Here is a 13,956-nt window from a genome sequence, read left to right as displayed (position 1 = left end):
CTCAAATATTTAGAGAAATACCATTGCACACTGGCATAACTGGTATGAAGAAGAGGTGCAGGGTGCTACTGGGGGAGTGGGTTAGTCCAAGGGGGCTTCTTTGAGGAAGGGAACTTTGAGTTGAAACCTATAGGATGAGGTAATTGGGTGAAGAGGGCAGGAAAAGCATTCCAGGCAGAGGGAACAGCATGGTCTGTAGGTAGCTGGGCGAGGAAAAGGAACTGAAGCCCTTGGTGCTGGAGGATGCTGAGCAAGGAGGAGGGTCTAGTGATGAGGCTGGAGAGGAAGAGGGAGTTCTACTTGGGAAGGGCCTTGAGGTCAGTCTACAAGCCCTGATGGGGCATGTCTTCAGGGTCTTGCGTAGGGAATTCATTCATTTTGCGTTCAGTCAAGTCCACCCTGGCTGCAGTTGGAGAACCCACTGGAGGAAGTAAGAGTGGATGGGAAGGAACTTCCCAGGCGCTCCAGTGATTAAGACTCACGTTTCCACTCAGGGGGCACGGGTTCCATCCTTGGTTGGGGAACTAAGATCCCTCATGCTGTGCGGTGTGGCCAAAAAAAAAAAAAAAAAAAAAAAAGAGTGGATGGAAGACCAGTGAGGAAGTTCCTGCCAATCTATAGCTGAGACAGCAGTGGGATCAATGGAGGTGCAGACGGATGGGTTCCTGACGTAGCATGGAGGTTTGGCGATAGAGCGCAGCAGGGGTGAGCAGGGGAGTGAGGGATCCCTGGCCTCGGGCTCAAGCAACTAGAACAACTGTAGATCCTGCAGCGACCTTCCAGTGACCTTCCCAAATTCAAACCATCCGCCCCTCCCTTGCATGGGTGAGAAATGACATAGGAGTCTATTCGTTGAAGAAAGACTCTGTGGTCCTCTTTGGTTTTCTCTATGCTAATTAAAATGCCCAGTGGAAACTGGTTTTGGCCAGTGACATGAATTATGTTGAGAAACTAGCATTTCCTTCTTCTCTCTTTGTGTCTGTTGCATTCTCAAAAGACACACTATCAGGGCCAAGATACAAGAATGAACCAATCAGAAACAATTCTCAAGTCATTCAAGGCTTACTTTCATCAGCAAATAAAAACTGCTTCTATTACCACCTCTGATGTTCGGAATTCAATGGAATCAATTTAGGAAGGTCTCAGAGGCTTCCCAGGTTGAAAAATCAATTAAAGTGGGTTTTCTTTCATAAGAGTCGATAGTATCAATATCTATACACTGTTCATTAGGTTCGCAAGGCCTTATCCATGTTACCTTCCCAAATGGCCTGGCCAGGAAAAAATGTGACTTCCAAAACAATAAGTAGATATGATTTCATTTATAGAAAAACAAAACAAAACAAATAAAACCCAAAAAGATACCCAAATTCAGCAGTATCAGCATAATCTAGGAGACAGTTAGAAATGGGGAAGCTCAGATCTCACCTCAGACACACTGAATTAGATCCTGCCTTTTTTTTTAATCTTTTTTTTGGCTGCACCATGCAGCTTGCAGGACCTTAGCTCCCTAACCAGGGACTGAACCCCGGCCCAGCAGTGAAAGCGCCGAGTCCTAACCACTGGACCGCCAGGGAATTCCCTCAGATCCTGCATTTTAACAAAACCCACAGGTGAGTTTTCAGCACGTAAAAGTTTGACAAGCACTCCGGTAAGCTTTTATATTTATATATATACATAGGAACACCTATTTGTGTATTATATCTATCTATCTATCTGGACCTACATAGAAATATGTATGTGAATAGAAATGTAAATGAATAGACAGGTCTGGAATTACATGCACTAACTCACAGTGGTTAACTTTGAGAAGGAGAATTGCTTTTGAGAAGGAGAATGTGGAGGTGAAGGGTAGGGGGTTGAGAATTCAAAGGGGACTTTCACATTTTACCATGTATCCTTCTGGATTGTTTATTTATTGGTTTAAGCTACAGGGAGAACGTGTTCATGTATTATTTGGGTAACCTAAATGTAAATATGAAGGTAGTGAAAAACAGAAGGCATGAAAACCTAGCCCTATAAATAACAACGAACGTCTCAAGTCCTCCTTCTCCACCCATGGGCTAGTAACAAACTCTTTGACCCACCATTTCCACTTGGAGGGCCGCCCCTGCAGAATTACTCACACATGTGTGAAATGATGTCCCATCAAGATCAGCCAAGGGAGCACTGTTTGTAATAGCAAAAGATCAAAGGCGACCTAAACGCCCATCAATTGGGGACGGTTAAATAGGTTAAGGCACATTTACAGTGGAACAGTATGCAGCCATAGAAAAGATTGATGAGCTCTCTGGGTACTGAGATGGAACAATGGCCAAGATCAATGTGTCGTCCATGGGAGAAAGTGCCAAACAATCTGTAAGGTATGTTAACACTGTGTAAGAAAAGTTCGAAAAGGAATATATATTTATATTTGCTGATGCACGCACATCTCCGAATATTATAATGCACAAAATAAACTAGAAGGGGTTGACTCTGAGAAGGCAAACAGGTGACTGCAGAACAGTAGTTAAGAGAGACTTTTCACTGTTTGTTATACTCTGTGATTTTTGAACCACTTGGAAGCATTACCTCGCCAAAACTTTACTAAAACAAGAACAAAACAAAACAAACAGAAGCCTCTAGGGTTCTCTTTATTCCTCTGAGAATCCTTACTCCTGGGAACTACATCTGGGGAACTCATTGTGAATCTAATAACCCAGGGGCTTGGTTTCCCACGAAAAGAAGGCTGCTTTTCATGGAAGAAGAGGGACGGTCCCCATCCTAACGGGACACGCACATCCCCCAATGCTCCCTTTATTACCATTTTGTCCTTTGCTTCTCTCATTTTATGTGACTCAACCTTTTTTCTTAAAGGTCCCACTAGTTTTCTTTAAAGAGAGTACCCCAAATACAAATCTTTGTAATTTTCCTCTTAAACCATCCCCCCCCATCTCATTTAAAAAACAGTAAAGATCTTGTTCTAGGATTAAAATGATGAATAGGAAATAGCTGTTTTCATCCTTCTTTTCCCCACCCCTCAACTATGGAAATAACACTAAATAAAACTAAAAGTGAACAGAAACAGCAGACAAGGAAAATATGTCAAAATCAGGACGTTTCATGTCCTTTGTAGCCCACAAACCTAGTACCCAGGGGAAAAATTCTATCAAAAAATGCAATTTTTAAAAAAGTGGCACATGCTTGTTACGAAAACACTTCAATCATCTTCAGAGTAGAGGAGCCAGAAATACCTCGTTGTTTTGCTAGCAATTGCCTTATCTTTCTCATGCTTTCCTGAGATCTGAATTATGCTTGAGAAAAAGAAGAGAACAAGACAGAAAATAATGCTTGCTTAGGTAAATATAATCAGCCAAGGAAAGCTTCCTAAAAGGAGCATAATTCACTGAGTCCCAGTTTATAGAGAGAATCCCCAAACAAAGGACTTTTGTGAGGGGATCAGTCTGGAGCCCACCATAACTTAGCATACAATGGGACAGCTTCATAAAAGAGCTTTCCAAGTTCCATCCTGGTTATCAAGGAGCACGCAAGGGGGGGAGGTGAGAGAGAGAGAAAGGAATAAACATCTGGAATGTTCCCAACTATCTTCCTAGTTAGCATTCATGAATGCATGAAAGGTTTCTTATCAGCCTGAGTTCCACGCATTTTTCAAAATAAGAAGTTTCTGCTATTTTCTTCTGGATCAAGAGAGGTCCAGGGCATTTGTAAATTGATGTAAATACCTTTTCAATGAATGTTAGCATTTCAATGAATGTCTCAATGTTTATGTTAAATGACCAGGTGTAATAAACAGCCCTGTAAATTTATATATATATATATATATATATATATATTTATATTTATATATATATATATATATAAAAAATACACATATAATATATATACATTTAATTTTTGAAATGTTCAAAAATTAAATGTGCAATTATTGATTTTGTTAAGAACAGAATCTTTTGCTCTTGGGATTGAAAGACTCCTAAAAACTAAGTCCAGGTCAGTGGCAGGTGCCGGTTAGCATAATGATACATTTTGTACCCATTTATGAATTCTGTATTTTCTTTAGCTGGTGCAAAGCTCTGTGGGTTCTTCAATCTAGTGCCCCAGAAGCCTATAAAAATATCCCTGAAAATTTAGGCAAAGCAACCCTTGGCTTTCTAGTGAATCTGACCCCACCTGCTGTCCAGTTCCATTTGCTATTCATCTTAAGGCACATTTCTGATTTCTCCTTGTCATTCTGTCCTTGTAGCCTCAGGAGGTGAGGGTGAGGCTCAGAGGGGGTAGGAGTTTGGCTCCAGGTGTGACAATTAATCTTCAAGTATTTCTTAATCTTCCACTGTATGCAAATACTCTACGCTATAAAAAAAAATGTAAAACAAAATCCCTTCAGGAGATTGCAAATGAATTCTGTGGATTAGGTTAGTAGGCTGTATAAGAGAAGATTCTTGACCTAGGCATATAAGAAAAATGCAAATATAAATTATTATGAGATATCTTTTTTTTTCATTTATCAGATTAGCAGATATGAAAGTTTGATAACACTGTCTTTGCAAAGCATGGGGCCATGGGCTCTCATACATGGCCTTGGTGGGTGGGAGGCTGGGAGTAAACATTGGTTCAACCTCCTTGGGGGGGTATTTGGAAACATTTACTAAAAGAAAAGATGTACATATCCTTTGACCTAGTAATTATTCTGCTGGAAATTTATCCTACAGACCCTCTATTCAACACATGACAAATGATATATGTTCAAGGAAATACATGACAACATTGTATGTAAAAGCTAAATAATGGAAACAACCAAAATGTCCATTAGAGGAAACTGTCAAAATAAGTTATGGTCACCTATAACATGGCATTGTATTTCTGCAGCTGGAGGCATCTGTGTTTGGACTGATATGGAATATTCTATCCGTGGTGGAGTGAAATGAAAAAGTGAGCTGCCAAACCGTGTTTTGGATGCTACCAATTCAGTTGAATGGAAAAAAAAATAATAGGCTGAACCATATGAAAGTGCCAATATTAGATCATTTTTGACATATAAACACAATTCAATAAGATTCAATACTATATGTATTTAAAAATATATTTATATATTATATATTTATATAAATATATATAAATTTATATTTTTTATATGTTTTTTTAAACAAACTTTCAGTTTTGAGATATGTGTAGATTCATATACAGTTGCAAGAATTAATACAAAGAGAGCCCAAGTACTTCCCATAATGGTAACATCTTACAAAATTTTAGTATAATTATCACAGCCAGGATGTCGACATTGATACAGTCAAGATACAGAACGCTTCCATCTGTTCTGACAAGGATCCTGTATGTTGTCGTTTTATAGCCATACCCACTTTCCTCTCGCCTGATCCCCTCCTTTTTTTTTTTTTTTAATTTTTATTTATTTATTTGGTTGCATTGGGTCTTAGCTGCGGCATGTGGGATCTTTTTTTTTCATTGTGGTGCACAGGCTCTTAGTTGTGGTGCTCGGGCTTCTCTAGTTGTGGCTTGTGGGCTCCAGAGCGTGCAGGTTCAGTAGTTGTGGCTCGTGGGCTTAGTCGCCCCGTGGCATGTGGGACCTTTGTTCCCCAATCAGTGATCGAACCCACGTCCCCTGCATTGGAAGGCAGATTCTTAACCACTGGACCACCAGGAAACTCCCCAGACCCCCTCCTTAACCCCAGGCAACCTCTGATCTGTTCTACATTGCTACAGTTTTGTCATTTCAAGGACATTATGTAAATGGAATTCTATAGTATGAGTATGTAACTTTTGAGATTGGCTTCTTTCATGCATCCAATCCTCTGGAGGCTCATCCAGGTTGCTGATTGTATCAAGAGCTTGCTCCTTTTCAGTGTTGGGTCCTCTTCCACGGAATGGATGTACCACAGTTTAACCATTTACCTGTTGAGGAACATCTGGGCCAATAGTGAATAAAACGGCTATGAACATTCAGGTACAGGTTTTTATGAACATAAATTTTCATTTCTCTGGGATAAATGCCAGGAGTGCCTTGCTGGGACATATTGTGGTTGCATGTTTAGTATTTTAAGAAACTGCCAAACTAGTTTTCTGAAGCGGCTGTAACTTCTGACATTCCTACCAGCACCGTATGGGTGAACTAGTTTCTCCATACACTCACTGGCATTCGGTATGTGGTTTGGTTTTTTTTTTTTTTTCTTGCTGTTGTTGTTTTTTTGGCCTTTCCCATAGGTGAGTAGTGATATTTACTTGTGATCTTATTTTGCATTTTCCTGATACCTAATGATGTTGATTATCTTTCATGTGTGTGTTTGTCCTCTGTGTATCCTCTTTGGTGAAATCTCTGTCTTCTGCTCATTTTCTAATTGGTATGGTTATGTTAGTGTTGAGCTTTGAGAGTTCCTCATATATTCCACCACCACAGAGAGCCTTCACATTGGATACTACTGTCAGGTATGTGATTTGCAAATATTTTCTACAGGATGTAGCTTGTCTTTTCATCCTCTTAATAAGGTCTTTTACAAAGCAAAAGCCTTTACTTTTAATGGTGTCCAATTTATCACTTTCTCCTTTTATGGGTTGTGCTTTTGGTGTCAAGTCTAAGAACTCTTTGCCTACCCCTAGATTCTGAAGATTTTCTCCCATGTTTGTTTCTGAAAGTTTGACGGTTTATATTATTTCCCAAACATGCTCTCCAGAACATCTAAAGATGATGGCAGAGCTGGCAGCAGGGGATGTTGAGGGCACCAGGTTTGGCCAAGTCTCCATTTGTATCATGGAGGGCAAGGAAGCATATGTGAAGCTAAGAAGAAGTGATTCCTCACCTTTTCTTTCTTTTTGACCTTGTACTTTGTAATTACAATAGATTGTTCCAGAAAAACCAGCAAGTTCCCTTCAGGAAGATAATTCAGACTTCTTCTCCATATTATTAGCAAGCAACAGCGTCTGGAATTTCAAAGGACAAAGGTCCTTCCAACACATCACCTTGATAACAGTGGTAGGAATTAAATAATAATTATAATATAATTATTGATAATGTAATTATTGATATTAAGAATGAATAATAATTATCTATCTTTGTCCAACGTGTCTCAGTTATCACACCAAGCACTTTACACCTACTCTTACTGGGGGCTCCAGGAAATCCCAGGAGGAATATGCTGTTAGTATAATTCCCTTTCATAGCTAAGGCAACGAAGGCTCTGAGCAGTGAAGTGGCCTGCAAAGGTCACGACCTGTAGTGGGGGAGAATGGGATTTTGAATCGTAGAGCACAGGAGGACGTGTTCTTCAGCATTTTCAGGCTTCAGAGGTGCCTCTGAAAATCACACCTGAAGAGTATCCACAAAATTTAGTATTTGTGCTGGGACATCTGGCAATCTATATCCAAATGAATGGACCTTTCCCTCACACCATATACAAAAATTAACTCAAAATGGAGCAGTGACCTAAACACAGAAGCTAAAACCCTAACAATTGTGGGAGAAAACATGACCTTGGATTTGGCACTGGATTCTTACATGTGACACAAAAAGCATGAACAACAAAAGACAGAATAAATTTGGACCTCATCAAAATTAAAAACTTTGTGCATCAAAGGACGTCATCTAGAAAAAGACAACTCCAAGTTCTGACGGCCTCATCTGTGACTAGTTTAGGCCTGGGCATGTCATGAAATCATGCCTAAGGAGGGATGAGGTGACTTCTGCTGGGAATGGGTGCTTCTGTAACAGAGATTCTTGCTTAGAGACTCACAGAAGAAATATATTTCTTCTAGACGTCATCATGTTTGCATGTGATTTCTAGAACAAGGGCAGCTCTAGAACACTGGGCAATCGTGAGGTGAGCCACCAAGAGCAGAGTAGACACATACTACATCAGAATGGAAAGAGAAGAGAAACCTGCATCTTTAACCCATTGTTCAGATACTAAATGAGCCATTTTTGAGCCATCTTAACTTGGCACGCTCTGTTAATGTGACACAATAAATTTTCCTTATTGTTAAATGGTAAAAGAAAAAGAAAAAGAAAAAGAAAACTCACTGAATGGGAAAAAATAATTGTAAATCCTATCTCTGATAAGGGTCTAGTATCTAAGAAAAAAAAAAAAAAAAAACTCTTACAATTCAACAACAAAAAGACAAATATGGGCAAAGGACTTTTCCAAAGAAGATATACAAAATGGCCATCAAGCACATGAAAAAATGCCCAACAGCATTAGTCAGTAGGGAAATGGAAATCAAAACCACAACGGGATACCACTTCATACCCAGTAGGACAGCTGTCTTTGCAAAAACAAAACACAAAAATAAAAATGGAAAATAATAAGTGTTGACAAGGATGTGGAAAAATTGAAAACTCATATGCATCCCTGGTGGGAATGTACAGTGGTTCTGAAAAATAGTTTGGTGGTTCCCCAAAAAGCTAAGCATAGAATTACTATGTGATCCAGCAGTTCTGTTTCTAGGTACAATACTCAAAAGAATTGAAAACAGGCACTCAAATACATGTACACGCATGTACATATCAGCACAGTGCACTACAGACAAAAGCTGTAAATAACATAAATTCTCATCACATAATGAATGGATAAACAAAATGAGGGGGACTTCCCTGGTGGCGCAGTGGTTAAATCTGCCTGTCAATGCAGGGGCACAGGTTCGATCCCTGGTCCAGGAAGATCCCACATGCCACAGAGCAACTAAGCCCCTGCGCCACAACTACTGAGCCCGCACACCTAGAGCCCGTGCTCCACAACAAGAGAAGCCACTGCAATGAGAAGCCTGCACACCGCAACGAAGAGTAGCCCCCGCTCGCTGCAACTAGAGAAAGCCCACACGTAGCCAAAAATTAAAAAACAAACAAACAAACAAAACAAAACAAAATGAGGGCTATAAATACAATGGAATATTAGTCTGCCATAAAAAGGAATGAAGTTCTGATACATGCTACAATGTGGATGAATCTCAAAAACATGACAGTAAGTGAAAGAAGCCAGACATAAAAAGCCACGTGTTATAGGATTCCCTTATATGAAATATCCAGAATAGGTAAGTCCATAGAGACAGAATGCAGATTGGTGGTTGACAGGGGTTGGTGGGAGGGGGAAACACAGAGTAATTACTTAATGGATATGGGATTTTCTTCTCAAGTGATGAAAATGTTTTGTATTCGATAGAGCTCGTGGTTGTACAATACTGCGAAGGTACTAAATGCCCCTGGATTGTTCACTTTAAAATAGTTTATTTTATGTCCTATGAATTTCACATCAATTTTTGAAATTATCATTTGATTCCAGGGGTTTGGAGATTAGTTGCCCCTCACTGTGGATTTTTACTGTCTTCAGGGCAGGGATAAAAAAGGGAAGAGCAAAATGGGCATATCTCCTTTAGGAAAGATATTACAATTTACTTGATACTAATCTCTCAAGTCACTTGGCTTCCCATGTCACAGAGCACTGGACTTAGAACCTGAAGAAGAAATGCTTCCCAATATTTGACCTTGAGTGAGACACTTAGACTTTCTGAGCCACTGTTTCAGGCAGGCAGCCCTGCTCCACTGGCAGCTGTGGGGTTTGGGAGGAAATAACGGATGCAGGTTGGATTGTTCCTTCTTTCTCTCATATTCCACAGGCTATCAGGGTGCAGACATGGCTGCAAGCAGAGGGAGCATTGGCCCAGGCTTGCAGAGGCACCAAAGAACTGGTCGGTTCTGTCCATTTCATCCAGGAACTAGTCAATGGGGTGAAACCATCATATTGGCCTTTGCCAACAAACAAGAGGTTGTCAGGTTCAGGGACTGCCAGTTGTCTTGGCGTGGGCAGATGCAGCTATGACAACCGCCCCATTCAGGCTGCCTGCCCTCACAAAGGCTTTACCAGGACGCATGGACCCCTGGCCCTTGATGACAACAAGACATCGGATAAGAAGCTCTTTACATGTGACAGAGAACACATTTCAACAGCCCAGAGAGGTGGAATTATCACAGAGTGGTGTAAAAGGAGCAAAATTATTTTGGATAAACCATGAAGGAATTTTATTACCCAGTGATGTTATAAATCAACTTCTCTGTAAGTGCAATAAAACAATTGTTTAGTCTGCATGATTCATACCACAAACGTTAGGATTCTGGGTTTTGATCTTATTGCTGCAATAAACTGTCTAGACAGCAATTAACAAACTGTTTTTCCCTCAGATGTTTGGAGTGCCAGTACAGCGGGAATCGGCACTTAGAAATACAGGCGCTTCTTCCTGGCTCCTATTAATTATCGGGTTGGGGTGAGTGGGAAAAGCCCGAAATCGTCAGAATTAGCCTCCTAGAAGTGTCCTTCTCTCTTGAGGGTCATGCATCACCACATAATGCTGATTTATAATTGGCAGGAAATCTAAATATTCAGATTTTTTTTTTGGTTTGTTATTTAAGTGTCAATTTAGAAAGAGGTTGCCACAGGGAGATCAACTCAATGCTTTGTGACAACTTAGAGGTATGGGATAGGGAGGGTGGGAGGGAGGCTCAAGAGGGAGGGGATTTGGGGATATATGTATCCATATAGCTGATTCAATTTGTTGTAGAGCAGAAACTAACATAACATTGTAAAGCAATTATACTCCAATAAAGATGTGAAAAAAAAAAAAGCAGCATGAAAAGTCTAAGCTAGACACCTCAGATCCTTTGGGAGATAGAAAGAGATGGGCTGTATTTTAACAGTGACAATCCGTAGCTATTGAGGGTCCCCCAAGGGGCAGGTGACCCCCACAGTATTTAAGTCAGTCTTCACAATAGTCCTATGAGGGGTGCAGCTGAGGGTATCAAAACTCTGAAGGAGAAGTAACTTTGCTGGAGGTGGTAAGAGGCTAGGCTATTTGGTTCTGCAGCCCTCTCTCTTCCCACTAGGTCACATTGTCTAAATTGATGGAAAACAAATACACCAGATTCTAAAAGCAACTAAGTTTAAAGTCCCATGAGCACAGGGCTTTCATTGGTTGGTTACTCTGTATCACATATGCTGCTTTCAAATTACTGATGAATGAATGTCCCTGGTACTGGTGGATAGGGATGCGGGCTGAGAGAGAAAAACTAGAAACCACCTAAATGTCAATCAATAGGGAACTAAACTATTAAGCCATGGGATATATCCAAACTCTGGCTAGAATAAAGAAATATTCTTCAGGAGTTAAAGAGAAAGAGACAGGTTTATATAGACTTGGGAAACTACATATATTACTGAGTGACTTAGAACAAGTTGCAAGACAAAACACAGAAAACACAAAACAATGCATAATTACGGACATGCATTGGAAAAGTCCTGGAAACCTACATTCCGAATGGACGGCTGGGGTTTCTAATGGGGGAGGGGAGGAAAAGAAGATGGGCAAGTAGGTCATCAAAGGGGACTTTAGTCTTATTTGGAATATTTTAGCTTTTTTGCAGAGAATATATTCATGTATTATTAATGAACCTAAAAATTAATTAAAGAAAAGGAGAAAGTCCATCTATAGAAGAATAGCTAGATAAATTATAACACAAACCACCCATGAAATACAATGCAGCATTAAAAATAGTGAGGCAGATCCATGACGACTCTGCAGAAATCCCTCCAAGTCTCACAACTAAGTAAAAAGAGCAAGTGGCAGAAACGCTTTACATGGAATGATTGTATTCACGTAAAAAGAAATTCTAGAAGGATATATACAAAGTGGTTATTTCTGGGGAGAGTAATGGCCTATGGGGCACTAAAGGTAAGCTTTGATTGATTTATTTATTGTTTTTGAATTTTATTTTATTTATTTTTTTATACAGCAGGTTCTTATGTTATCCATTTTATACATATTAGTGTATATACGTCAATCCCAATCTCCTCATCACACCACCATCACTCCCCCGCCACTTCCCCCACTTTGATTTATTTTTAACTCTATATTTGAATAACTTTATTCTAAAATAAAGATGAATTACCTATGTAGCTTTAATTTTGTAATGAATAACAGAAACAACAGAAAAAATTTTTAAAAATATTTATTTATTTATTTTTGGCTGTGTTGGGTCTTCGTTGCTGCATGCGGGCTTTCTCTAGTTGTGGCAAGTGGGGGCTACTCTTCATTGTGGTGTGTGGGCTTCTCACTGCGGTGGCTTCTCTTGTTGCGGAGCACGTGCTCTAGGTGCGTGGGCTTCAGTAGTTGTGACATGCGGGCTCAGTAGTTGCGGCTCGCGGGCTCTAGAGCACAGGCTCAGTAGTTGTGGCACACGGGCTTAGTTGCTCCGCGGCATGTGGGATCTTCCTGGACCAGGGCTCGAACCCGTGTCCCCTGCATTGGCAGGCGGATTCTTAACCACTGTGCCACCAGACAAGTCCCAAAGGAATACAAATTTTAAGAAAACAACAAGAGCTAACATTAAATTGAGGTTACCGGTGGCCAGACACTGTGGGAATGTTTCCCAACCACCCTATAGGATATAAATGTCTACTCTAATCTTACAGAGGAGGAAGCTGAGGCACAGAGGTGAAATCAGCAGTCTAAGGCCACACAGAGTCAGAATCAGGCACCCTGGCTGATTGATTCGGAGGCTGCAGGCTTAGTCACTTCCCCATCACTGCCTCTTGGCACAGTGGGGACTCTGTCCTGTCCTGGCCAAGGGCGAGTGTAAATCGTAAACTGAACAGTCTTGGAAAAGGACTTCACAATCATCCCGTCCATGCTACTCACTGGACCCATAGGATTCTGAGGTCTGGAGCGCCCAAGTGAGTTCTACGGTCACATGGGGACAACCAGGGGAAGAATCCACTTTCTACCTAGGCTCTCTGACCACGGCTCCATCCATAGTTTTTCTAGCCCTTTTATGGTCAAGGGCCCCAAAACAACTTATAAGTTGGAATCTCCTTAAACACCCACACTATATATATATATATATATATATATATATATATATTTTTTTTTTTTTTTTTTTTTTTTTTTTTTTTTCCTCTTAATGCTCCAATCTCCATTGTCTGGTTTGCAAAGCAATGGGAAGAAAACTTTCCATTTGTTGCTGGAAAAGGTAACATTGGACACATCAGTTTTGTTCTTGTTTAGCTTTTGTATATCCTTTAAGAAAAGTCTGCATGCAGGGGACTTCCCTGGTGGCGCAGTGGTTAAGAATCTGCCTGCCAATGCAGGGGACACGGGTTCGAGCCCTGGTCCGGGAAGATCCCACATGCCACGGAGCAACTAAGCCCGTGCGCCACAACTACTGAGCCTGCGCTCTAGAGCCCGTAAGCCACAACTACTGAGCCCACGTGGCACAACTACTGAGCTCACGTGGCACAACTACTGAAGCCCGCGCACCTAGAGACCGTGCTCTGCAACAAGAGAAGCCACTGCATTGAGAAGCCCGCGCACCGCAACGAAGAGTAGCCCCCGCTCGTCGCAACTAGAGAAAGCCCGTGCTCAGCAACAAAGATCCAAGGCAGGCAAAAATACATAAATAAATAAATTTATTAAAAAAAAAGAAAAGTCTGCCTGCAGACAAATCATTCATTCATTGATCCATCCATATATTCAGCAGCAGGATATAATGGTTCAGCATGCTCACTCAGGACTCAGGCAGAGTTTTATGTCATTTTGGGTTTGTGACTTAGCTCTCCTGAAGCTTATTTTCCATATATTGAAAATGGTGGGGAAGATGAAATTAAATAATCTGTGTAAATTTCCTGGCACATAATAAGGGCTTAAAAATGTTCACTGTTATTGGCCTTCCCTGGTGGCGCAGTGGTTAAGAATTGCCTGCCAATGCAGGGGACACGGGTTCGAGCCCTGGTCCAGGAAGATCCCACATGCTGCGGAGCAACTAAGCCCCGTGCACCACAACTACTGAGGCTGCGCTCTAGAGCCCGCGAGCCGCAACTACTGAGCCTGTGTGCCACAACTACTGAAGTCTGCGAGCCCTAGAGCCCGTGCTCCGCAACAAGAGAAGCCACTGCAATGAGAAGCCCGCGTACC

At 41.0% G+C, this 13,956-nt stretch overlaps 1 protein-coding gene across 4 annotated transcripts in view; it reads right to left on the bottom strand.

The window, feature by feature from the left end:
* Positions 1-13,956, bottom strand: part of SALL4 (spalt like transcription factor 4) — a 108,277-nt gene that overhangs the window by 51,654 nt on the left and 42,667 nt on the right. Inside the window, exon 1 of one of the 4 annotated variants that reach the window (XM_082362694.1) lies at positions 4,168-10,440. The exons of the other annotated variants lie outside the window; for them this stretch is intronic. Coding sequence (XP_082218820.1) covers positions 4,168-4,207 — 40 coding nt within the window. The 5' untranslated portion in view covers positions 4,208-10,440. Of the gene's footprint in view, positions 1-4,167; positions 10,441-13,956 lie in introns of those variants that run through there. 4 annotated transcript variants of the gene reach the window in all.

This window comes from Balaenoptera borealis (assembly GCF_965194805.1).
Source record: "Balaenoptera borealis genome assembly, chromosome: 16".
Lineage (NCBI taxonomy): Eukaryota > Metazoa > Chordata > Mammalia > Artiodactyla > Balaenopteridae > Balaenoptera > Balaenoptera borealis.
Note: the sequence above shows the minus strand (reverse complement) of the source record. Positions and strands in the feature narration are given on the sequence as shown.